The 27,562-nt window shown below is 41.0% G+C and overlaps 2 protein-coding genes across 2 annotated transcripts; both read right to left on the bottom strand.

Annotated features, from left to right (window-relative positions):
• Positions 1–1,078: 1,078 nt before the first annotated feature.
• On the bottom strand, positions 1,079–1,325 carry LOC119729795 (uncharacterized protein C4orf45-like; the record flags this gene model as incomplete). The annotated part of the gene is given in 1 exon segment (XM_038202539.1): positions 1,079–1,325. A coding segment is annotated over 1 exon segment (139 nt), but the record flags the coding sequence as incomplete, so codon positions are not given.
• A 3,921-nt stretch (positions 1,326–5,246) lies between these two features.
• Positions 5,247–24,502, bottom strand: LOC119729511 (corticotropin-releasing factor-binding protein-like). The gene is made up of 7 exons (XM_038202101.1): positions 24,411–24,502; positions 20,412–20,569; positions 19,724–19,928; positions 11,863–12,014; positions 11,250–11,460; positions 7,716–7,864; positions 5,247–5,304 (listed from the first exon to the last, which is right to left on the bottom strand). Exons 1-6 carry the CDS (start codon positions 24,475–24,477, stop codon positions 7,737–7,739), a joined length of 921 nt encoding a protein of 306 aa, XP_038058029.1. The 5' UTR covers positions 24,478–24,502; the 3' UTR covers positions 5,247–5,304; positions 7,716–7,736.
• Positions 24,503–27,562: the final 3,060 nt, after the last annotated feature.

Genomic DNA, 27,562 nt, shown 5'->3' on the forward strand with positions numbered 1-27,562 from the left:
AGGTACACAAATTATAGTCAAATAGGCCTATACGTCTTGCCTGGCGCAAATATCCTCCAGAATCATGTAAATTCCAATTTCACAACAAAAAAAATCACAAAGAAAAGGTAATCACTTTCTACACCCTCGTGGCATCAATTAGACAGATTTGTTAGGAAAACTGGTATCATTCTGGTCCAAAAAAAGAAAATCCACTCCTTAAATCCTGTCATCTGAAACAAAATGAGGAAAGGGAAGAAGCAGCAAATTGGAGAGCTTTAGCACCGCGTTTTTAAGTATTGTCAATAAGTATCTCGTTGACACAGGCGCTGGGCCGACCAAAATTACTGTGGCGGGTCGTTTGATCACGATCCGAAGTATCGGTCATTACAACCTGCATCTGGCGTGATTGCAACGCTTGATATTAATACACATTCCATGATCGTAAGCGACGCCAGTACCATATAATGGTCTACGGCCCTATCAGGGTGATATGGCTGCATCTGTATACTGTCATTATATTAGCTTAGTGACAGGGTTGGTCGAGAAGAGGCGGTAACTTTTTTGGGGGGGGGTGATCTGAGTTTTGAGTTATGCATTGATGGCCTGGGTTGGAATAGATGCATGTAAAACTTGTTTATCAATTTGTAATAGTGTGGTCACAGGACGCCGACTTCCTATACACATGGAAAATGGAACTTCTCTGTTGTATACTGTATGTTGACATGGAATATAGGGACGGTTTAAAGTTTTGACATTTTTCCGTACAGTGTGAAAAACATGAAACAGACAGTCATGTATGCTTGCCAGAAATTGACGTCTCATATAGGTGGAATGGTCTACAGGGCATGAGGTTTTAGAGAGAATGATGTCACCAAGTCTTTAGCTTTTTCCCCCACCTCCCCTCCTCCTCCCCAGCCCCACTCAAAGTTGATAAGTTAAGTATTATAAATCCAGCTTGCGAGTGTGTCCTGAAAACCTTGGAGACTATATTTGTTCTGAGGGTGTTTTCGCCTTCCATGGAACCTTTTGCAACGTTGTTAGAGGTACTAAATCCCCCCTCCTCCTTTCTCAAAGTCCTGAGTAAACGGCTGCTCACCTGTAAAAACCAGTATCCCTTTGCCCATACGCGTGGTACCTCTGGCTGTCATCCAGGTCTCGCGAGAGTTGCTTGAAGCACACGTGCTTGGACGAGACTTGGCAGAAGCCTCACTTGGCTGTGACGTCGGCGATGACATCTTCTTGGCCGAGTTTTGACAACTTTCGTTTTTGAGTGGTGATTTTTTTTGTGCACAATGTTGCTGGGTGATTTCACCTTGTATACGAAGTGACGCTGCACTGACTGGCCTTTTCAAAGCGCGTGTATATACCGTGTAGATGTCATTGATTTCTTTGTACAGCGCTTAGCAACCGCTATTCAGTCCGCAACCATGCATGAATATTTCACTAAATACACTTGTACAAAGGCGCGACCTTGCATGTATGTAAACATGGTGTGTCTGATGTGTCTCAGTCAATGCGTTATTTTATTCATAAAGTAACTCCTCACGCAAATCTTCTTCCCAGGACCTGCCCACTTATTTCTCATCTTCCTACGATGTAGCAATCGTACTTTAGTATATAGGACATGAGATTACCTTTCGAAAAACAAGGCCACCTTCTCACTCGGTAGGTGCTTCGTCACAAAACCAAACTCTCTTGAACATAGAAAAAGGTTACTGTACATTTCCCCAAAAAAAATTACTGGCTGTATTTTCACCACTGGATGATCCAGCTGCTGCATACACAAAGCTAAAGCCATCTAGCGCAGTAAAACTGTATTTTTCTTGCCTGTGACAGTTTCGAGTTTTATAGTAAACGCACAGACGCTGCCCGTGTTTTTCATTGTCTCAGCGCAATCTGTATTTGCACAAGTGGGGAAACCTTCGTCAACTAGGGACTAGATTTCCCAACCATAGTCCATCCGATGGTTGCAGATAACCAGATGTATTTTGATGGCCAGGACCGGTGCGCGGGTGGCCCTACTTGAGTGAGAATGCAGGTGCAACAACAGCATGAAGAGGGTTCTGTAAGGAGACCCACTATCACCGGGCCTTTGCTTGACACGGGGGAGTCCTACCGTGATTGACTCGAAATCTCAAGACTCTTCGAGAGGCTGCCATCGTTCACGATGACATTTACACAGCTCTAACGCCCCGTGTAGAAATCCTGACATGATTGTTTTAGGTCAAGATCATCCCTTGATGATTGTTATTGCTCGTCACTACAGTCCAGCCGTCACATCAACGTTGGCTGGGACTTGTCACTGTCTCCGTGAATTGGCTATTGGGTTTCAGATGCGTTCAGTTTTTCAGTGCCGGCAATGGCTGATATTATTCCGCGCATCTCATATCATAACTGAGTATCAAGACTTTATATATGAAATCGACCTAAACACTTATGATCTATTTAACCTTTTTCCCCGTGCAGTCGTGAATATTTTTTTACACACATATGCGCCAGTGGGGAAATGTCAAGGTGAATATATCATATGATATTATATTGTATGTTTGTAATTACTACATCCGTATTAAATATGTCAGTGCTGCGGTGTTGGCAATAAGCCGACAGGCTGTGACGACAGAATTTATTTCCTTCGGCGAGAAACAACCTTTACTCTAAGCATTCATTCATTTTATCTCTCTCCATTTGTTGGAGTTTTAAGTATGCGGGAAAAACAATTTGCAGAACGAATAACAAACAGCAATAATATCATAAGTAGTGCACGGCTTTGCTAAAATTACTGGCAAAGGGTTCAAAAATAGCCAATAAGTCGTATGAACAACGTCATTGATAATTTAAGTTCTTTTATCATAACGACCAAAAAAAACCAGAATCGCACACAAATCTTCTTTGCCTTAATTCGCTTCCATACTGGAAATGCCCTTGTGGTAAAAGGTAAGTGTTCTTTCAGCAAGACGAAAACAATTCACAAAGGGATGTGTGTGAATCGATTTCGTTTTGCCGAAAGAACACTTACTTTTTTGTGATCCGTGGACAGAACTTTAAAACGGTGTTTGTGTTGAAAATTCCCTAACTTGAAAAGTACATGAGTGATTTGAATTATTCTTATACTAAAGAAAGCTTATTGATTGGGCTTTTATATCCTAGATTTTAAAAGTGCTACAGGCAAAACTTCATTCGAAAATTGGTCCTGCCATTTGGGTTTCGGGTTTTTTTTTACTCACCCTGTAGACCGACGTACACTGGTTTATTCCATGTGTTTACATGTTTCCTAAAACTTATACCGGAGAATCACATATTTTGTGTCAGAGAAGTTGCAAGAAACTATTGACAAAATTTTATTATCGAGAAGACAACGAGCAGTCCCTTGAAGATAAAACCATCAAAATACGCCAGCTGCTACGTTATATGACGTTTTATAAGAAAAATCCAATCCAATAAATTCATATTATTGACATATGGCATACGTGTAAAATTTCATTTCGCTATTTTTAGAAGACGAAAAAATATACAAATTTGATGATTTACATTTTGTAGATTGGATTCGAATGGACAAATAAGTGTCAGTTTCATTCCCAAATTTAATAAAGTTGGTATATGACGCCAGTCTTAGCGGGCTGTCTGGTGTCACTTATCATTTTCATTGTAGTCTGCAGCATTTTGAGTGGAACAACCATACATATACTTGTACACGCATCCTGGCAAAAACTTGCAAAAAATATTGGACAGTATTATAAAGTCAGGTGGATCGGGGAACGCTTCAGTCTCTTTTTGTGGTTTGAAATAAATGAGAAATCAACACAGACGTTAGAATTTCATGTTGCATTTTTTTTAATTCACAGACGGATAACGCAGCTAAGGCGTGGTTGATACACTGTGCATGAAAGAGTGAAAATAAGCAAACGAATGACGACTACACTTTAAAGTTAAACAGTTTATATCAACAAAAAATGCTAGGCTGTTCGGATTGGTTTCAAACTATAATAGTCATCTATGATTATCTTTTTTAAAGCCATGATAAGTAGCAGTGGTGTTAAACATTGCTCCTATACTATCCTATAGCATATTGTATTGATACTATACCACGAAATATTATAGTTTGATAGTGCCTCGATTGCCAGAATGCTCATTGTGATTATATAGTTGCGGTTCTACTCCGTATATATTTTCATTATACAATAGATCGATTGCATTCAGCCGCCATCTTAAGGTGTGTTTTGTTATGTTAATTCATTGACACTGAATGCCTAAGAGGTCTACTCATGTGTATCCCTGTTGAACAAAAGCACACACTGCAAAAACTGCAGTGTTAAATTTACACCACTGGTATCTATATAGGACCATCTGGTGTTAAATTGTACTGGTGTTGTCCTATATAGATACCGAATGGTGTTAAATTAACACTACAGTTTTTGCAGTGCACACATCAAAGATGGCTGCAGTGCAAACAGTCTATTGAGCCTAAACACAATGCTACTTGTATATTTAAAGCAAAAAAAATATACTTTTTCTTTTGTCTAATTCAGGTATGTATTTACAAGGTATTTAGGGGTTTCATTTAGCATGGCATCGGACAAGTCCGTGTTTCGTAAAGAAGCTTTTTTTGTGTAACTAGAAATCAAATAAAAACGAAATTGATATAACTATAAAGTTGTCAATCTAAGGGTTACTAACAAAGATGGCGACGTGCTACTCGTTGTGATATTCTTTAAAATGCTTTACACTCATTATTTTCATTATAATTTCACATACTTGCTTGCCACTATTAGTAAGTATTCGTATTTACAGTATATTCTTTTAAAACATAAATCCAATTTTGGAAAATTAATAGCAAACTTTTAAGGCTACAACCTGAATTCAGATATTTACTTGGTAATGGTGATATCAACAGTACAATAATTTTATTTAAAGTAAACTCAAAAATTACAATCTCATAAAGACAACCAAAATAAAAGGTTTTCTATTTGTTCCCATTTCGGTAGACGGTTTGGAGTCGACTTTCAATAGTTGGATCCAAAATTGACAGTACTGTTATCTTTTTTTCAATAAATTACGCTAGGATTTGAACATGCACAGCTATACTGTAGTATGTACAGCGAGTTTCGTCACCAATAATGCCTCAATCAAAATATTGAACGATTGCCTTTTTCTATAATATGAAAGAAACTGTGCCTTTTCCTGCAAATGACAATTAACATTACACGCCCTGGAATGTTTTACCACAAGCAGCGATGGTCAGAATGAGAAGCGGAGTACATGACTGGAAATTATCCCTCGGTGAAGTGACGTACAATGTTCTCCAATCATGTGATCACCAACGAGCTGGGGAAAAGAAGGAGGGGAAATAAGACAACAAATTCGATTACTAGTTCATTATAGCGGCTTAATGAATCTCTCCTTACGGTCTAGTATCGATCCCGTCGACTGTACAGCGAGACAGGGCTGTAGCTTCTGTTCAAAACTTGCACTGGTATCGTCGCAGGTTAACCAGGAAACCCAAAGCGCTGCACTTGGGAATACTTGCGTCCTCCATACTCGAGGAAAATATAAAACAGGAGCAAGATTCTCGCAAGAAGGACGGAAATAACAATCGGCACGAGTCTCTAACTGAGTTACGGGTCTCCTCTCTGCCTCTGATGACGGCAATATCGGTCGCAGGGAACGACGGTCTGAAATAACAGAGCGCGTATCATTGGGAATCAAGCCCGTCCACTGAGCATTATCTCCCCGGGCGTTCCAGGCATGAATCACGGTAGATATAACACCGGGCCACACGGGAGGGAGCGTTGTAAGGACAGATCGCTGTAGAATGGCAACCACCATTCTGTCTTCCAGACAGTTCCAGCTGCAATTATATTTGGCGGATTCCATGTACGTCAATCGCTAATTTCGAATTAAGACAGGGTTACCCTTGTGCCTTTACAATTGATACAGAGGCGCTAACCTAATTAAGCCAGGGACTTTATTGTATTTGGGGCCATGATTTGTTTTGCCAATTAATATTTTTTTGGCTTAGTCGCTCGTTTTTTATCAAACCACCTAGGAATGCCCGAGGAGTACCACGGCCGAGGGTAGTATATCTGAAATTATTTCAGATTTCTTTTTTATTTGATTAGAGAGCAATGAGTAGTTCGTCCTGCATGCGATGCACAAACGAATTACCCAAATCTTTCATATAGGCTTTCAGAATATTTCTACTTTTTCAATCAAAAGGGTTTTTTTATGAAAAGTTAGCTTCCGATGTTTCTGGTTGTTCAACGAGAATCCCCTAAATCTAGGGGATAGCTTTCCTCTTTAAGGTCTAAACTTTTGCCGAGAATGGTTTACCCCCTTCCGTCTGAAAATGTTATTTTTTACATATGTCTGAAAACAAGACGAGGCTTAATCAAGCTGACCCCAGAGTGCAAAAATGTACATTCAATCGGCTCAGAATGGCTATTCGCTGGAAGTCTTTTCATGCATGAGATGTACGCAACGAGACAGATTTAGCCCATGCACTTGTGGTGTTATCCTATTTCAACATGTTCGGGCCAAGTTGAGACTTAAGCAAGTATACTTCACAAGAGACGGCGAGTCCTAGCCAGTCAGTCAGGTAAAAAGAGGACAATGGGCTGGCCGCCCTCTGGGACCAGCAAAAATCAACAATTTCCTTCCCTGATGTAAACAAAATAACGCAGTTACAAATCTCACATAAACGCTTTGGGCCAATGTCCTGTATCAATGGGCCTTATTCACGAGTTGGCCATTTTTGTCGAGTTCCCTGAATTTATTTCATTAACTGTTGAATGGGATGGCGCCAGACTATTTATGCAGGCACAATGCAGCCTTATTTTACTGTCATTTTTTTAATCTGGCTTTAAACATTAGGAAATGATTAATTACAAATTTTACATTATCCATTGAAGCATACTGGAATTAATTAGAAATTAACTTGGTTTCATTAGCTTCCCAAGTTCCAAAAATTAAGATTTCACCTCACTTATAATTCAATATGGCGGACTCGTGAATGAGGCCCATTACATCCCTTCTCCTCTTGAAAAGTCCTGAACTTCAGCACCTCACCTACCCCCTCCTCCACCGACCCCTGCCCTCCCTCCCCAACCACACCCCCCCCCCCCCTTGAAAATCTTATGCCCCTGCCGTTGTAACAACTGACGTTGAGTAAGTCATAAGTATATGCGTGTTATTCTTTCCTCGTCCTAATTACATAGACCGCGTATATCGAGAATAACTGAATTGGCACTTCTTGGTTTAGCATCACCAAATTTTGAAATCAATTTCAGGCGAAGTGGTCGTGGATAGAAATGTGCCGAGTGGATGTTTAATGCATCGCGCATCTTGAACCTGTCTGAGAGTGGGAGCTAATGTATGGTGCTGTAACCAGGTAGGCGAGTGGCGATTCCACAGGGACATGATTTTGCGGTTATAACCCCCCAAAAACAAGACCTTTTATCAAGCCTTAAATTCCGTAATTCCCCAGACTTTTCTCAAAATGTATCCCGCTTTAAAAAAATCCAAAAATATGATCAATCTAGAGCTACAACTGATGTTAGGAAAGCTAAATTTAAAATGGCTAGAAAATAAATGAAATTTTCGGAATTATAATAATACTGCACGAATGTTTGATTCCCAGCGTTTTCAGAAGAGTCGCTATACCTAAGTACCATCTTGGATGTTTTGCTCCTCGTCTCTGATTAAACTGCGTTAGATCTTCGAGCTGAAATCAAACTAACCTTTTCCCTGCTCCAGATGCTTTAGAAGGAAACGCACTCATTCTTCTCGCCGGTCTCCCGCGTAAACGTGAAGGTGATTGAGTTATCGTGCTGGCCGCTGGACACCAGCCTGACCACCGACATCTGGCACATGAGTGGGATGGTGATGCCTGTAATACGAGAGATATTAGAGAGACACCAAATGAGGTTTCCAGGTGCCGAACGTGAAAGTACATTAATGGCACGACATCTGAGATCGTGGCATTATGGGCGAAGTAGAACGACACGCTCGCTAAAACCTCCCCACACAAGGGATGAAATGTAATGCATCGAGTCCCAGAAATAAGAATGTCCCAAAGTTAATTAATATTTACACCAAACATTGGAGGATTCGATGAATTAAACTTCAAAGTGACGTAAGCTCAACCCAGTGTGTACCCATGTTTAACAATCAGTGTGAAGGGTTGAGATTGGTTTATAAGATCCCCTAAAAGTGGCCCAAAGAATTGTTTAAAGCACATTCGGGCTGAAACCGTCAAGACCCCGCCCCTAATTTCCATGGAGCCAATCAGTGCATGTCTATAGGGCTTGGGACCACCAGGGGGTAAAATGGGGAGTCATAAACAAAATATTTAAAAAGCAATTTAAAAAGAAAAACAAAGTGTTTTTCCGTGCCGACACTTTTTCCTGAAAAGGGGAAAATGTCACCATGTGGGCGAAGGTCGTTCCCCCGTCCCGCCTCCTCCCCGTTGGATGAGACACAAAAACAACCAATGTCATTCAACTGTTTTATAAACATCCTGCATGACGCACCTGTTCCTTCGCTGGACAAATGTACCAAGAAAGACAAGGATCCATTCACGACCACTTCGGAAAACAAAATGTCAAAGAAACCAAAGTAAATTTAGACAGGTCCCGACTCCCAAAAGACAAAGGCACTCTCTGGGAAAGTTCAATGAGATCCAGGCTGACGTGGTCCCTTGAGATGATGCCGCGCACCTTATCAACATAATTGTGCGCTGTTGACGTCTTCAAAGGTTTCCACTTGAGAACTCCGATTTGCCTGCGCATATTGCCTGCGCATATTTGATTAACAGATTGGATGAGGCGAGGCAGCCTTGCGTGACACAGCTGCACCCTCAAATTGCAAAATGCAAATTTGACAGCAAAATGGCAACTCCATGACAACGGGGAAATAAAATCGCGACATTAAAAGACCGCGCACGGGCCTCAATCGCCAAGCCCTATGTGGCATGTACCAGCCCCCCCCCCCCCTTACCCCAAGGGCAACGAATTGTCAGCGAATTCTCTTGTTGTTTTCTATAGTCATCATTGAATTAATTTGGGAAGGACACCATCAATGAAGAATTATACAGTGAGCAGGATTGCTGCAATATGATGTGATGATTGCCTATAAATCCCCAGTGGTATTATGATATTACTCTCGCCCCAAGCCACGTTACGGGTTTGACAATCGTGTAGTTTCCTTTACCGGATTGTAAGTTTTGTCTGGATGCCTGAGCCGATGACTGATGAGTAGCAGATCCCCTTAAAGCTCCAGCAAGTTTGAGCACTGGGAACACAAAACCAATTTTCTTTTTGTGTACACACAGGTATACAACGCGGAGGGCCTAAATTAGATCTATACACCGCCAGCGCATTATGTCAGCAAACTTGAGAGCACTCGATTCTCAGGACGTGTCAGTCGGAACATATGCGACACAATTTCCTCAATCAGAAATCCCAAACAAAGCAGATGCATCTCTTCAAATCTCCACCCACGATCTAGTCTACAAATACAATCATCGTAACCGCGTATAAATTATATAGGCCTTGTCTCAGGGTTGCGACCGGACGGAACGGGCAGGTGGAACGGAATCGAATTGGAAGTGCCGCCTTGTTCTATAAATGGGTAAAACGGCGGGTTACGCGGATTAGCTGAATCTGGTAAAAAATTCGCCCATCCGTGACCTTAAACGGGCAGCTGTTTTTATCTGATAAATGTCGCGCACCAGTCAAAATTATCGTATAGGAGGCTGTCATAAGATAGACAGCCTGTTCTGTCTATCTTGTGGATAACATGCGGAATGCTAAACAATGTTAACTTATTAAGTTACGCGGTGATTGACTAAAAATGTTTGTCCTGAGTGACATACGGTGCCCGTGATGTCATTTTGAAATGTTTTTTCCAAGCCTAACCAAACTGGGGCCCGTGTTCATTCGGAAAGGTCAACAAATGTCGGACTAGAATCGTGTTTTTTAAAATTATTATCAGGATTTTTTTTTTCTATTTGCTCCGAAAACTTGGTTCACAACCCTTTCTTCCTGCATATCTATGCATCCGAGACACTGATAGAAAAAAAGGCAGCCATAAGCATCGGTTGCTTTACGAAGATTTTTGCTTTTGTCGTCGTCTTAAAGTGGAAACTTTGACATAGCCATCGCACGACTCGCGTAAAAAAGTTATTCACCAAAAACAAACTTGTTGGAATTATGTTAAACGCTTATCGATCTGAGACTGCCTAGTAAGTCATGTCGCGAAAATAAAATCAACTTGCTTCACGACTGCCGTATTAGGGCTGAAACTTTGTAGTCTGCACCATAAACACTTAAATTCTCAATTTAAACTTTAGATGAAAAAAATGTCCACGCATTGGAAGTTTTGTTAACGTCGTGTTGCTTCCCTTTCAGTATTGTACTGGTTCTACTCTGGTCACCGTTCACAGGAACTGAAATCTATCATGACCAAATCTCACACACATCATCGTTCTATACGAGATCTGCCACCAATGCTCATAATTCTGTCTCGCACTGTATCCCACTCATATCCTTCATTGTCCGCACATCCAAATTGTGGAACTCTCTACCACAATCATGCTACCCACCACCCTACAACCCACAGTCTTCCAAGAGCTTCATCAACAAGCTCGATCTCACATCACTTCCCTAGTCATGCTTCTTGTGTCCAGAGTCCGTTTGGACTACAGGGTGAGTAAAAAAAAAATTTAAAACCCAAATGTCGGGACCATTGTTTTAGTGAAGTTCTGCATGTAGCATTTTCAAAAGTTAGGATATAAAAGCCCAATTCATAAGCTTTCTTTTAGTACAAGAATCATTCAAATCACTCATGTACTTTTCAAGTTACGGAGTTTTAAACACAACCGCAGTTTTAAGGTTCTGTCCACGGATCACCAAAAAATTCAGTGTTCTTTCAGCAAAACGAAAATGAATCACATAAAGATGTGTGTGAATTGTTTTCGTTTTGCTGGAAGAACGCACACCTTTTTTTGTGATCCGTGGACAGAACTTTAAAACGGTGGTTGTGTTTAAAACTCCGTAACTTGAAAAGTACTTAAGTGATTTGAATGATTTTTTTACTAATAGAAAGCTTATGAAATGGGCTTTTATATCCTAGATTTTGAAAATGCTAAATGGAGAACTTCACTGAAACAATGGTCCCGACATTTGGGTTTCGTTTTTTACTCACCCTGTATAGGTGCTTCCTGTCTGTTCTCGGCATTATCTACTAAAAAGAATAGCGTGGGCTTTATTTACCTGATGTGCACTGGGCCCTCTTTTTGTAGACCAGTGACGCGGCTGTACCGTCCCGTCCGTGGAGCGCATCAGCGGGCGAGGGGACAGCACCCTCGGGGCCAGTTGGCGATTTTCCCCCGGTGCGGCCGCACATCCTCTGCTCGATGTTCATCTTGCTCAACTCAAGGGAGTTCCCCTCAGCGAACTGAACCATGTCGGTCATACCCTTGCACTGTGCATGGCAAAGCGATAGTGGACAATTATATAGATTGTGTCTTCTTCTTTTTTTCCAAATTGAATTTCCTATTTTGTTCCCCCATTAGTAGGATAAATTAATGGAGGATGGAGGACCCCCCCCCCCCCCCCCCATTCAAGGCCTGTGTCCTCTATGTCCCACCCCCGCTCAGAATCCAGGGGGAAGCAAAAGTTAGTTTTCATGGTTGAGTACTCATTGAGTGCCCCTTCCAGAAAATGACGTTCCGTTAACCAATATTGTCACCGGTAAATTTGATAATTGTACTATGCCTACATAATAATTTTATTCAATTTAGTAAAATTCATATTTGTTACTTATGGCATGTTTGCAATGGAAACAAACAAACAAACAAACAACCCAACACCCCAATGAACAAACCTTAAGTCTGGCCTCGTTGGTCTCTCTCCCTACGGCCATGTGCAGCACGTTGATGTAGCCAGGGTAGATGGTTGCGAAGGAGCAGTTCTTCTGCTTATTGAAGTTGCTTAGTGTGAAAGCCCCCGAGGAATCCGGGCTGAAGATGTTGCAAGCTGGAAACGGAGCGAATTTAAAAAAAATTCGGTAAATTAAAACAGTGAACTCAAATTGGGCAGAATAAACTGCTAAGCGGATTGTATATGTGTTCAGCAAAAACAAAAGTCAGCTTGTTGCTAGCCATAAGCAAAGCATTTCCAAGGACCCTTTGGCACGTAGTCCTTTTTTAAGCAAATATCTACTGTGCTTAGTATTTTTTTATGGCTAGCAGCTCGGGTAAAACTGTCCAAAGATTACAATTCTCCAAAAGCAAAATAGGACAAATGGCCGGCCGGGCTTATTTCGGCCCAAATTCTATCTCCAAAGATGAAAGCAGTACAGTTGTGCATTCTCCACCCATTCGTACAATAACACAATACCTTGTAACTAAAATACAATTTCTTTCAAAACTCTCTTATTGGCAAAGTATGTGAGAGCAAAATAATGCTCAGCTTCGCCAAAAGCTAACGGTGTATTTGAGGCTATTAACTTTCAAGTAATCATCGATTTTCCATGAACATCTTGAACAAAACAGGGTGGGGAATTGAGACCCCCAAAAAAGTCACACGGTTGTGCTAAATAATTATGAAAGTCTGGGGTTTCACAATGATAATGTGCATCTTGCGTCCAATGTACAGGCTTTCAAAAACGATTCCACCCACTCCAACGTAACGACCTGGTTATTTTTCATCAAAGTCAAAACCCTTGTCGTTACTTGAGACCGTACTAATATGAAGACTCTTCCCACACAGCGATTTAATATAGATGGCTGATCGCCAGTCACGACTAACAAGCCACAATACAAAGAAGTCTCGAAGGATGAGAAATCTAAAATTGTGGCATTCTACTCACAGTGCATACATCACTGTTTGCACTTGACGTTGAGTGCTCAACCAATATTATTCCATCCCATCAAATCAACGTAATTTAATTTATTTATTTATTTACTTTAGTAGTTTTCTATCCTCACTAAAAACAAGCCCGCATGTTGCTTTGCCATACTCTCTTTATTTCCAAAAATCACCGGTGTTGCAGTATAATGACAGCGTTCAAAGACGCGAAGTAAGTGTTTTATACTGCTGCTTCATTATTCCACTCTGGAGAACCCTATGCCAAACCTAGACAGAAAGTCAACCACAATCAACTACGAACCATTATACAACGGCTTCAATTCCACGACTTGTTTTAATGCACGATATGGCTCTGACATTTAAATGTCGCCCGGGCGTTCATACTTCAAAGCCTATTAGGTTTCTAATACATCCATTATCTCACGAAATTAAGACGATTATTACTATAATAGCCCCAATCTATAAGCACACCAGGGAGATATAAATAATTGAAAGATACGTCATGCATAAAAACCCTTTATAGTTACATCTTAGGCGGATGAGGGAGATGGGTTTCACGTACCCTTTACAGTGGAACAGAGTCTGCTATTTTAGGCGGCAGCAATATGCGCGATGTGCGATGGTATTTGGTTAATCCCATACCAAAAATAATGCATATTTTTTATATAAAGATACACTCTTTAAAAGTCATCAAATGTAAAGAAAACAGGCGATTCTACACCTACAGACTTCATGTACATGTACCCGCAGTCATCTGAGTGCAAGTTTGTTTTCCACTGGCAAATCTAGCTGCGGTATTTAAAAAGCAAGTGTAGGTGGGAATTTGATATGATTCGTAATAAGCGACCGATCTGTTTGTGACGAGAGTTTCTCTGTAACCTTTTTGTATCTGTGTGATGTTTTACACTGGCTGAAGTCTGGTTAGAAGTATTATTACTGTTCTCCCCTGAGATCACAGCTTTGATATTGAGATGACATTTAGAACGTGCAAGTTGGATGACATGAAGACAAAAAAACACGAAATGTTGCGAGAATATAATTACGAGACTACTAGGTACATCCAACAGGAACCCACAACGGACGCGGCATCCTTCTTTTTTTATAATAAACATTTTGTCTCTTGACTAGACTTAGCATTCAAACCGTAATGAATAGATTCTACGGGGGGGAATGAAATATTAGAGTTTACAACTTTAAGTATTGGCGATGTTGAAAAAAAAATGGCGGTAAAATGGACATCAACTTCCGACATATAATTATTAACATTATAGGTAAAGATACGGAGTCCGTGGTCGGACAAGACCTTTGCACATGCAGTTAAGTCAAAAGTGAAGGCTGCCATTGTCTTTGATTTGCAAACGTCATCTGGTTTTTTTTTTGCTTTGTTTCAATATGGGGATTCCACGCATGAAGCTAATTGAAAGCAAAATATGAAAAAGAAATAATTGCCAGGAAAACTCTAGGTCGAGTTGATAAAAAAGAGCAATTCACCAGGGTTCGACCTTAACTTTATAGTTCACCAGCCAGCCGGGCTACTGAAACAGACTCTTAACCAGCCCGCGGGCATGTTCACTAGCCTGCATTATTTTCTTTCATATTGTCTCATGTAAAACGTGGGGCCTGAAAAATGACCCCTGGTGGCCAGGCCCGGATTACCCAATAGGCACAGTAGGCACTGTGCCTAGGGCCTGCGAAAAATTTGGGGGCCTACGAAAACTTGGGGGAGGGCCTACGAAAATTCCGCAGTGTACCATAACTGACGCTGTACAGCATGTATGCATTGGCCCTGCGTATAAAATGTACGTGCAAAGTCTGTCGTTCTGAAGCACGATGCCAACCATGGGCGTCGATCGGTGGGGAACGAGGGGACTGATGTCGTTCTCCAACGTTTTTCGTCCCTGAATAAAAATACGTAGCCTACATTTGATTTTATAGCTCAGAACAGCTGGTTTAATGACTCCAAACTCGAAAAAGATGTTTAAATGATGATCTTGTGATAAAACTTTGGCAGTCGTAAAAATTGCCTCAGATCGCACCACAGGACGCCTAGAATCCATTTTTTTAGGGGCCCTTAAGTGGGCCCCGAACCCCGCGCCGTTTAGGCTTCGCACTCGCACAATTATTAGTACTGATCAAGATACACATGTATGTACCACCCCTACTTTGAGAAGCGAATGACGCCCTCGAGAATTGGTGCCAACAGGCTGTTAGAGCTAGGACCTACACCAGTTTGGCCTGGCTTGATTTGTACCGCCCCCCCCCCCCCCCCCCCCGACAAAAGTGTGTTCTGGATCCGTCCTTGTAGCCCCACTCCCAATAGGCCTAATCTACAGCGACAAATTTGTATTATGTGTTTTTTTAGACAGGGACATTTTCCGGTATTAAATTACATGATTTTCGCAGTGTATCCAACTTCAGGCGTTGATTACTCATAAAATGGTTTTGGGGACATTCCTCATTTTGCCACATTAGGTCACAAATGTGCCCCCTCGAGATGAAAATAAAACAGCCCTCAAACGCACATGAAAGCATTATGATCGCGTTTAAAAATGATCTCCTCTCTTATAATGCAAAAGTGTCCCTCAAAAACACAAATACCCCTCGCACATTAACAAGATTGTGAACCTTCTCGAGATGGAAAACTATCCCTCGAAAACACGAATGACCCCTATCGCAATACAACAATTTGTGCCCCTCTCAAAATGGAAAACTGGCCTCGTTGGCTCTGTGCGCCGTCATCAGGGGCGTATAATATTCCCGGGATGGGAGTGGGGTGGGGTATATATACCCCCACACTTTTTGACCGCGGGGATGGGCTATTGAATCATCCCCCACTTTTTGGTGATAAGAAAAAAAAGAGGATTTTGAGGAACTTTCCGAACATCCCAACAATTAAAATGTATTCAATAGCACTGGAAAGTGGAGAAACAAAGTACAAAAGCTTTTTAAAATTTAAGCGCGGGTATACATAATTGATAAAGAGCGTCCCAGTATAATGCGGTGTCCAGCCCCCCCCCCCCCTTTCGAATGTCCACGGCTGGGCAATTTGGGCGTTTCATGTGCCCCCAAGAGTTTGCCACGGAGAGTTCATTTTTCCTAGTGCATTGTGGAAAATGGTCGACAAATTCGCAGCGCGGAACATTTGAAATTGTTAGATTTTTTTTCCGGTCAGTAGTTTCGTAAGCGTATGATTCGAGTATAAATTTGCCTTTTTCTTTTCTTTGTATCAATATGGTGTTTTAGTAAGGCGGCAGAACGCTATACCCGAATTTATAACCACTTAGCTAAAGTTGTTTAAATGACACTCATTCAAATGGGCCTTGTTTTGTCGACCGTAATTTGAAAAACTGACTCTCCATTACAAACTCTTGGAGCGCACTGCATTGTGAATCCCCGAATTTTATGATTTTGGTCATCCCCCCCCCCCCCCACTCGCCAACACACAGATTTACGCCACTGGCCGTCATTGCACTCGCGTGGTCACGATTCTAATCATGCCACAGGCTGACGTTAATGTGACATTGTATTATAATGGCATCATTCCCTAGACTTAGCGTAAGTACAAGAAAAGATGAAGTTTCCCAAGCTATAGCTAAGGGAGCTGAATTAGAATTAGACAAACAAAATTCCCTCTTAAAAATGTGTAAACGGGTCAGTAGTTTGATATAAATATAATGAGGTGGGGGAAACTTGCTAGAATTTCTCTCAATCATAGCGACATGTCAGTGTCGGCCGAAAGACGCGCGACGCGAAACAATAATTGATGAGACAGAATAAGGACGAGCTTGGTAAGGTTAATTGCTCGTAGTGACTCTGAATAGTCAACTGCTCGGTACTTAAGAATGATTGTAGAAAAGAGTTACGTAACAGCATTCATTGTATATAGCACGATGCTGATGCATCTTTCGTGCAGCTATGAAACACAAAGTAACTCTCCCACTGCGGAAATAAGGATTAAGTTTAAACGCAAAGAGAAAAGCACCTACTGAAACAGCCTAGTTGTTAAGCTGTCTGACAGTGGACCCAGGGTTAGGGGTTCGAATCCGCTTGGTGTCATTTTTTTTGGTTTTCGATGCCCGCGGTTCTGTCATTTAAGAGTATTAATTTCCCGTTGTCATTTACCAACAGCAGTTAGCTCGGTCGGTCGGTAAGCTGACTCACAAGTTGGGACTGTCTGCGAAGTCCAGGTTGGCATCTGCGTATAGGTACGGGGTTCTTTTGCTGACTCGGCAGCAAGGCTTAGGGTGCCACCTCGTTTCCTCCCTTTATGGTGCCTGACTTTCGAGTTACATGGATGGACAGGGAAGGAGGTGTGGTGGGCCGGGTACCGAGTCCCAGAAGAGTTCTATATGGAAGTCGGTAAGGGGCTCATTGAGTTAGGGTCATAAGTCCGACTCCTGAAGACTTGGCCATCGCCACATAACTTTTTGTTTTATTTTCTTTCTTTTCTATTGGAGGACAATTGCAAGAATGATTAATTTGTTATATTGAGAGCTTGTACTGTAATCGTTCGAAATTAATTTTTAAAATTGCTCGAAAATACAAAATTCAATCCAGCTATGATGTTTTTATTTCATTGTCGCAAAACTGCATGTACATGCTCAGTACTTTGCGCATACATTGTTCAGGCCTGTTCCCTGATCCCAGACTGCAGGGGGGGTCTTTAAATCCTATAGTGGAATTTTTTATATTTTTATATTTTTTATATGCACATCCGTAGCTGTCAACGCCCGTATATGAAGCGACTTCGCGAGGCAGCTTGTGCCGACAAGACAGAATGCACAATCTTTTGACATGGGTTTCAGAACCGGATTTTAGCCTCGCGGAGTTTTGAGCAGCGGCATTTATTATTTACATTCTCCACTTTGTTCTTATTCCCTCTTCCTTTCTCATTCCTTCTCTATTCTTCGGAACACTGGTGCCTAGGCCCTACGAAACACTTTACCGGGCCTGCTGGTGGCGCTTCAGGGCCCCTCGAAAAGAATAATTAATGTGTACAAGTCAGAGTTTTTAAAATTAGTTTGGTATATTGATTTCTTTAAAAAAAATCACCCGCGGAATTTTATGGAAACTGAAAAATCGCATGATGAGAAAGAGAAACATTCTGCAAAAAATGGACCTGTCACTTCCGAAAACTTCCGTGTGGACTCGTGGAACTTGATCACTCGTTTAAGCATGAATATTCATGGAATAATTTTGTGGCAGACAATTTTGTTTTGAACAAACCTGAAGGATTTATTTTTATTTACAAACAAATCTCAAATGACCGTTGATAAGAACTGTATTAAAATGTGATCCAAACGAAATCTAGAATCCATCAGATGCAGGTAGGTATTAAAATCTTCGCGTTGTATCATTTTCGTTCTCACGCAAGTACGCGATGTGAAAACAGACGTGATCGAACAAAGAGACCTAGGTACGAAAATAGGTCGTAGGTAAAATTCGCTTTTACCCATTTCCAACTGATTTCTCATCTATTCTGAGGCAATTTTTGTCAGTGTTTTTAATAAACAGATCTTATAACTTAACCCGTTAAAACAGTTGATAAAATTATACACAAATTGATAGGTGTGATTTCTGAATTTCATGATTTATTTCTTCCTGTCCTTTCATCTTTGCCGTATCCCAATAATTTTGGACTCGCCAGCCAGGCTTCTTAAGGAATAGTTTGACTAGCCCGCCGCTGTTTTGACTAGCATTTGGCTAGCGGGCTACCGCTAATTTCGAACCCTGAATTCACATATTGCAAATGTGGGAATTGAACCAGGGACGCCAAAGCTAAAGGCTGAGAAAAGAACCACTGCACAAAACTGATTGTGATTGTGAGGTCAATATTGCTGGCCACACCATAGATCAAACCAGAGGTTGTTAAAAGATTTAGACCAAGATTCTTAAAACTGCTAAGCATAGAGATTTGTTAAGCAAAAAAAAATTGCAAAAGCTAGGTTACCAACCAAAACTGCCACAGAGTGTACATTGCCCCTAACAGGTTCTCGGCTGATTCATGCTTAGCACTTAAATCTGCTAAGCCCAAATTACTGCTAAAAACCAGCTCCACGAATAAAGGTTCTGCAACAAATAAATCTATGTGTTTTTTTTTGTTTTGTTTTGTTTTGTTTTGTTTTGTATTTGTGGAGGTGTTTCATTCTTTCTTTTTGCTGGACCCAGAGGGGCCAATCCTGTCCTCTTTGCACCTCAATGACTGACGTGCTGTCACTTGTGAACCGGGCAGTGCAATCGTATAGGGTAACTCCGTAACGCCAATGAGTGAACTAAATCCGGCCCAATGTGTTCACAGATGCATGAAAAGACTGCATTCATGTGAATAGCCTTCTGCTTCTGAATCAATTGAATTTTTTTATATTTTATTTATTTTATTTTATTTATTCGATAACCAACAGCGGAGACCCCCCCCCCCCCCCATTTACAGGTATCATGAAAATATAGATGTACATATATATATATATAATTAAAATTACAATTAAAATTAAACAAATATACATGGCACATTCTTAATCAACGGGAAAATTAACCATTTCTGAAAAAGAAAAATTACAACAAACAAACAAACAAACACCCCAGCAAACAGACAACCTTCAAAACAAATATATTTAAAAAAAAAAAATTACGTTAATAAGATTAAAAATAAATTAAAAATAAATAAAAACTAAATTAAATATTACTGAAAAAACGAACAAACGAGCAAACAAACAAACAAACAACCCAACACCCCAACAATCTAGCCGACAACAGACAGACAGACAGCCCGACCAACAACAGACACACACCCTAACAAACTTACACATTATATAACAGAATTTTGCGGGCTCTGGGACCATAGGCTAGCTAATTGAGTTGTTTTTAACATTACTTACGGGCTTGGATGGTCTTGTGTTTGAATATCAACCGGAATGCCCCGCCATTGGCTGGTGACTGGTACGTTAGCATGGCAACGTTCTGAGAGGACAAGAGCACACGGCTGCCGGTGTTGCACACCATATTGACCCTCTCTTGAACCGGCAAGTCGTGGCCAGCTTCGGTCGGGAACACACCAAGCTGCAGGGCGACTCCATCGAAAAACTGTAGACATAAACATTACAGAACACCATATAATAATGTTGTCAAAACACTCACTGCAAAGAATATGTCCCCATTTTATATTGTACAATTCACATAAGTAGTTTTCTATATTTTACTTGACAAATATTTCCTGAATTTTTATTTATTAATATGAGGATAATAACCAATTTCAATACAGAACACATTCAATTTAAAAAGGGAATTTCGTCAGTCGTGTTTACTATTTAACGCCAAAGAAACCTAAGTAACTTTGGAATTTTTACTTTCGTATGTTCAATCCTGGTCTAACGGTATAAAGTGGAACGGTTTGAAGGGTTCGGTCAAAACCAAAATTTAAATTTTGAAGAAAAAAATGATGTACGTTTTTCAAGTTGTTGGCACATTCTCCATTGAAATATGAAGCAACTCATGCTCCAGCCTTGAAGTTTGACCAGCAATATAAAAATACCAAAGTTCTGTTTTTTCTCATTTTTTAAGACCAACCTCAACGAATGAATCTTCTGCGCATGGGTAGTCCAGCTCCGTGATTTCTAATTCGACCACAGCGCTTGGCCCAGTCAGGAATAGCCACGTGCACACCATCGCCTCAGATGATTGGACGAAATACTCGCCTGGTTGGCTGATGACGTCATAAGGGCACTCTGCAAAACAACAACACGAAAATGATGTTCATTAATTGGCCATACAGAAACATCGCCAAGAAGTAAAAAAATCTCGACATTGCATTCCGAATGACAATTTTGTAATACGAAAATATAAGTGCCGTTTCTTAATTTAATGAATTATTGTTTCGTGAAAAAAAACAAGTGCGAGTGCACAATAAGCTCTTGCCGTGTTACAAGAAGTCTTGCATGACAGTTTTGCATGACATGATCAAAATGATCCCTGCCAGAGCTTAAAAAATGCGACGCCAAAAAAATGCGACGCCGGTGGCACATATGGAACACCATACTTTTAGTACATTTTCGGGACCGACAGACAGACCATTCGACCGACCGACTGAACACCAAGTGACATGTAGTAGTTCCTGCAAGAGCTAAAAAATATTGCAAAGGTAAAATATAAGTGTGGCGTTATAGGTAAAAGGAGGTTTCTTGCCAACACGTACTATTTATTTCTTTAGGAAAGTGCATTTTTGTTAAAGGAAATTGCCACTCCGCGCATGCGCAATAAACGTGCGTTATGATTGAAGGATATAGGGCGTATCAATATTTCATAAAAAACACACCCGATTTCTCAATTAACATTTAGATAGAAAACGAAGCAGAGCAATAACTGAAGGGAAAAAAACGCGCTCCCGCGTGCGTGAAATTAAGCGTAAAATCAAATCACAAAATACATGGAGGCTAATGAGGCATTCGTTATTACATCGCGCGGAAAAACGTGTTGGGAATATCGTATGCTTGTATGCTTCCCGTGTAATGTTGGTACAGGTGTCTTACACGAGACGGGCCATTAGATAACTGTGAAAGTGGTTTGGATCACTGCATTAGTCGTGTCCTTTTTCTCCGAGTCTGAAAATGCTGAAATATAACGTAATGCAGCAGGAGTTAAGCCTGAGAAACTATAGACAAGTGCGGTCATAGTACTTGGGTTTTGGATTATGGGGAAGAATCTCATGATAAACCGCAAAGGCCAAAAAAAAAAAAGTCTCCGGTTTCTGGTATGCGCGCGCGTCGCCGTAGCCATGCGCGTCGGCAAAAATGAAAAAGTTTTTTTTCAATGAAAGATGATGTCTCAAAACCGCCAAACTCACTGGTTTGACTGGAATCCTGCTGCTGCACAATTTTAACGTGTTTTTGAATGGGGTTATGATCGAGAATAAGCTTTATGTGGCCTCTCTGGACTCCCATATATTTGCACTAAGTTTAGTCGGGCACCATTTGCAGTCATCAGCCGACATTTGAGGCAAAAAAATCATTTGGGGGGCCAAATGCTATCGTTTTTGTTTACAAGTCCTCGGAAACTGGCATAATTTCACTTTATAGCCCTGCTTACAAGAGAATTCCCCGCTTATGGTCACCATTCTCTGCTAACAATAATATTAAACATGTACATGTACATGTGTGCGTTGTCCATAACCATGAAGGCCTATAAGCACAGACTATTAAGTTACGGGATGCAGGCATGCGAACAAGCTAAACACGCTAACCCGTGATATATACGGTGGCCGTAAGCGCGGAACTTTCTGCTACAGTTGGCCAGGATTGTTTTGTTTACGCATAACTCATAGAAGTTTCTATGCAAGGTACTGGTAACGGAGTTTTGTTATTTGCTTTTAGTATTTTAGCAGGAAAAAAACATATGCTGGGGTTTTATAGGGGCCATTCCACGCTTTCAATCGTATGGTTTCATCGTCCTATGACCGTTTGGTATAGACCTTATAGCACCCATCTTAGAGGGCAATGCCTTGGCTTTGCTGGGATATGCATGAGAGAACCGTTTGTGTATACATTGTTACTGAATTAAAATAACAAAAGATGCCCTCTAAAATGGCCACTTTGCATAAGTCTATAATATCGCTATTTAACGCACTTAAGCTTCAGGGAACCAGACCACATCTGTTTCGTCAACTGTCAAAAGTATTAACTATTTAACAAAATTTTAACAAAAGTTACATATTTTGATCCGAGTGCAAAAACATCTAAGGTTCAGCCAGTCGAAAACATTTTCGCCCAAAATGCAAAGGTGAACGTGCACAACACAGTATTTGGTATACTGAATACGTGCGTGAAGAAAGGAAATGTTCTCACTTTTCACGTATCATTTCAGTAATTGTTTCCAAAGTTCAACCCGTCGATTTGAAGTCCATTATTTCTATGAGACTTCAGTAAATAAATGACAATTTTTTCTGCCCTTGTTTTTTTTTTTTAACCACGCCGACGTGACACCAAAAAATGTGGCCGTGCTGCGGGACCCATTTATTGCCATCATTTACCGGCAAACTGGGTCGCAATTAGCAGGAGGATTGTCTCGATTTCTGACTGTTTTGTCACGATCGGGCCGTGTTCTCGTTAACCATTAGGTACCATATCAGAAATTCGCTGCGCGGTAGTTACGAAAACTGGTCACGGTTGCTAGCCGTCAGAAAGCGCAGGTCCCCGGTCAAACGGACACCAGCATGACCGGACGAGGTTTATCACAATTCTCTCTGTTTTGTTCCCAACATGCGAGCAGTGGTGATCACCCCTTGTGTCTTACACAGAACAAAGTTTAGAAGGACAAATCTCTGGCTCAGTTGAAAGCTCTCGCACATTAAAGACCGGGAAGACAGGATATCTAATTTCTTTACATAAACAACTCCGAGCCTGCCCTTTTTTTTCCTCTACAGAAATGACGCACTTTCCTCCATGCTATTTCACAAATATAATACTGACTCATACGCAAATATACTGACGTCGGAGTTGGAAATAGTGAAACATCTTGCACCCCCAAATTAACACAAAGTACATTTGACAGAGGGCAATTTCACCTTATACAAACCAATTTAGATGAGTGATACAAACATACATTTTCTGAGAGGTTTGCGTTCCCAACGAGAATAACATGACAATGTTACTTTTTGTTGCATCTTGAGTTCCTTGATGGGGTGAGAGGAGCTACATCATTATCCCAAATGAAAAAAAAAAAATATTGAATGAATTATTCGTCCCAACGAACGGCGCGGCCGCTCGGCAAACTTAGAAGTTCCATTCCGCGGTAAATGAGAGTTCCATTGCACGGTCACACCTTTTGGCGGCTCTGACCAATCAGATGACAAGGATTTTATTCAGGTGTTGTATAAAACAAATAAAGAATGTTTCACATTCGTGCAATGGAAAGAATAATTTCATTAGGTGACAGATGGAATGTTTCATTTCTCTCGGCTTCACGTCATGAATGCAGCATTTCCATCTGTCACCTCGTGAAATTATTCTTACCATTGCACTCACAAACATCCATTATTTGTATAATGTTCGATTAATAGCTCATCGCTTGACTGCTGGAGACTGTCATGGCTTGTGGTTGATTTGATCCGATTAAAAATCAGATTTTAACTTTGTTTTGACAACATATTTTCTCTCTTTAACACCTTAACAGATTCTCGGAACATTAATTGTAATAATAATTTAATAATAATTTGGGAGGCTATTCATCCTTACTCGCAGCTGGTATGCTGAATTGCGAAGGACGCGGCTACAACGTGGTCGGGCCGCTGGCACGTAAAGGCGCCTATTGCTGCCGGCCACACCTACCCATTATGACCACGGAGCACAGCCTGAGATCGAAAGTGTTCGATTTTTCCCGGAGGGAGGAAAACCGGAGAGCCCGGAGAAAAACCCTCGTGGCACAGGAGAGAACCAACGCACAACTCTACTGACATGTGATTTGCGGCCAGGATTCGAACCGTGGTCACCTTGGTGAGAGGCGAGCGCTTTACGCACAAGCCATCAATGCCACCCTAAATTGTACCAATAATATTACTGTAACAAAAGTACCTACCCATTTCTGTGGCACTTGATGAACTGGTAGTCTTAACAGGAGCTTCTCCTCGACGAAAAACTCTCATTGCCGACTGGTCGAATCCAAAATACCGCTCCTACAAAGTAAAAACAAAAAAACAAAATCCATAAATCATCCATTAATTAAGAACTTTGGCATTTCAATAACAAAATATTTTCGTTTAAACAGTGGCAATACAACAACCGGTAGTGCCCCTAATTTCATAATACATCACCAGATACGTCATGCAATACTTGAATTTATGGCGAGATTGCGCATCACAGCATGTTAAAGTGTAATACCCTACGAAATTCGGCCTAAGGGTGCAACCCTGTATTAAAATTTCCATAGACACCAGTGCTAAATGCCCATACTCCAACATTCTTTTTAAAATACTCAGATTTTTTTTGGTGGTTTGACCATTGACTTTTCGAGATATTCTCACCCAAAGAAGACGACCCCTATTTCCCCCAAAGCGGAAGAGTAGCCATCTTGAAAAACGATCCCTCCACAACATGGCAAAGCAGCGCCACTTTCGAGCCCAATTGCATCCAAACTGCTCAGAATTGGAAGCCTCAAGTCCGGGTAAGAGGTTCATTGCCATATCATGCTCTTCCCATCGCCAATTTTATGGCTCTCAGAACTCTCTGATACAGAATATTTTGACGGTATAACGGTGAATATAGTTGGAGTACAAAAATACTACTTCTTGCTTTATGGCAGACGAAAACATTTCACAGTTTTTGTTTTTGTCCTGTCTTCGACTGAAGTTTTGTTTAGTTAGTTGGTTTGTCAATTATTTGCACAAGTGATATTTTAGATGAGTTTGTGATTGACAGTTTTACCGAGCTCTATAACAGATCACACGGGACTCGGTGAACGTGGTAACTAGGGGCGGTTTACTCTTACCCGTCAAGTTGTTATTAATTTGTACGATAGAAAGCTTTGTGTAAGAATAACCGGACCGCTTGAACAAACTGCCCTGCCATGCGGGGGTCATTCTCTCACCAATCATGTTCTCCCGTATACGAAGCCTCTGCCCTTTGTCGTCTGAAAAACGTATCCTTCCGCGGCCCCAAGGGAAACGTCATTATTCTCAAGACACGCGCTGGTGTATCAGCCCTAAACCCTATCCACGGGATGTCTCTCTTAGGGGAGAATCTTTTCTTTTCTCTACTGACAATGTTTTCTTATTCTTTTCCCCGCCAGTTATTCGTGACTCGGAAGGAGAGGAGTTGCAGGTAGGCGGGGCCACGTGTCGAGAAAATCCCAACGACAAGCCAAACTTTGCAATGGGCAAACTGACTGTTCAATTACAGGCCGCAATTATACGAAGAATGATAACAGTCGAGTGTAACTTAAGACTATATAATTCCACAGCTATTTTTTTTCGTGAGTTGCCGACGGTCAAAAGCAGGGTTTTTTTTGCAGAGCTGAAAGGCTCTTGGTTAAAAAGGTCTTTGCCCGATCTGTCACGTATAGATAATTCTATATGTTTTACTTTAATGGCGAACATCAAACATTAATATGCCTACTGGGAAACATTCAATATGCTGTTAAAAGTGAAGGCCGGTTTAAAGGGCCCATGCAATGCAGTCTTTGATAATGCACCTTTGTGTCCCATTTAACCTGATTTTCAATTTTTGTTCTGCCATTTTCAAGGGTATATTTGGTGCCTTTTTTGTTTTTATTCTAATGCGAATTTTCATATCCATGAGCAAAACTGTGATGTCATTCTCGGCAAAAACCTCAATGGTACAGCTATTTTAGCACAGAAAGTTGCTAGAATTTGGTTATTTTGCGGTCGTAGATTTTCTTTTGTTTGGTTATTCGTTGTTGTGTCAGTACATGGCAGTAAGTCAATGAGCAAACCTTTCTCATAAATGTTTTCAATGAGCAACTTTTGGCTTCATAATTTGAACAGAAAAACCCTAAACTGAACAGTGTCTTCCTGAAATGACATCACACCAACATCGCCCTCAGTTCAGTTTAGTTCAGTTCAGTTCAGTCTTTAACAATGTAATTTTCCGCTAATTACCAAGTTGTTTGGGATTTATCCCAGCAGTTGTCATGACTTTATATAAATCCACTTAAACAACTTTGTATCAGGATGACACGTTAGCGGCAAAAGGCGATAGTGTTCCTTTTTATCAAAGATATACCGACTTCAGCAAAATTCAAAAATCAATTAATTTAGAATTTTCAATTTCAGTTATAATTTTCTTAACATTTTATTCCATCAAAAGAAAAAGTTATACACAATAACTCAAATAAGTCATCGTCATCCTAGTTTGCTGTGCGGAAGTTGATCACATTGGTAAATCTAGATCACAACCTTGACGACTGGAGATTTTAACAACCGACCACCCCCCCCCCTTTCAAAAAAGGTGGGGATGTTTGTCAATCCGATGTTTGTTCACAATTTCCTTGGCAAAAAAGTTTAGGGAGACACTGATGCGACCCCATATATAGCTGGTATCTCACACTGAACACCGATTGCCCTTACGATGCGTAGGTAACCGTTTTCATTACAGTAGCGCATCTAGAGGAGTTGGGAGTGCAACCAACCCCTCCCCCACCCCCACCCCACCCTCCCCACCCCCGCCCCTCCCCGTTCAGCTGCTGACTAACGATAGTTATGATACTTGTAAAATGGGGCCGAAAATAATAACTGGAATGCTAAAGTTCTTAAATTTATTCTGATATTGCCTTAGAATGCACGAGAAATCATCATAGATTTCAAAATTTCCCCGGAGCATACCCCCACAGACCCTCTAGCAAGGGCGTGACTTCGACACGCCTTCACTCACCCCCCCCCCTATCATATCAACTCTCCTACCCCCCCCCCCCCTCATAACTGAAACCTGATCCGCCCCTGCATTAAGCCGTTAAGCAGAAATATTCCTTTACCTGCTAAGCACAAATCGGCGGGGAACCAGTCATAGCATCCAATGACATTTCCGCTGGTAACCTTTTTGCAAATAGAATGTTTTGGGCTTAGCAAGTTAGCAGCTCCAGGTAAGTGCAAAACATTAAAAAAAAAACCCATAAAGGTCGCCATGAATTATTCCAATCGAGTTAACTTTTCTCGAGACCAGGGGCCAATTTCAATAAAAATGCTAAACGCTAAATACTTTGCCAATTGCAGGTGC

The sequence above is a fragment of the Patiria miniata genome, unplaced genomic scaffold (assembly GCF_015706575.1).
Source record: "Patiria miniata isolate m_02_andy unplaced genomic scaffold, ASM1570657v1 HiC_scaffold_21, whole genome shotgun sequence".
Classification (NCBI taxonomy): domain Eukaryota; kingdom Metazoa; phylum Echinodermata; class Asteroidea; order Valvatida; family Asterinidae; genus Patiria; species Patiria miniata.

Excerpts from the sequence above, each read along its gene's own strand:
- LOC119729511 (XM_038202101.1), bottom strand. The coding sequence starts at position 24,477 with ATGAGAGTTTTTCGTCGAGGAGAAGCTCCTGTTAAGACTACCAGTTCA. Across the intron at positions 19,929-20,411 it reads CAGAAGATTCATTCGTTGAG|TTTTTCGATGGAGTCGCCCT; the intron begins GTTGGTCTTAAA and ends TTATGTCTACAG. Across the intron at positions 12,015-19,723 it reads ACACAAGACCATCCAAGCCC|CTTGCAACATCTTCAGCCCG; the intron begins GTAAGTAATGTT and ends CTCCGTTTCCAG.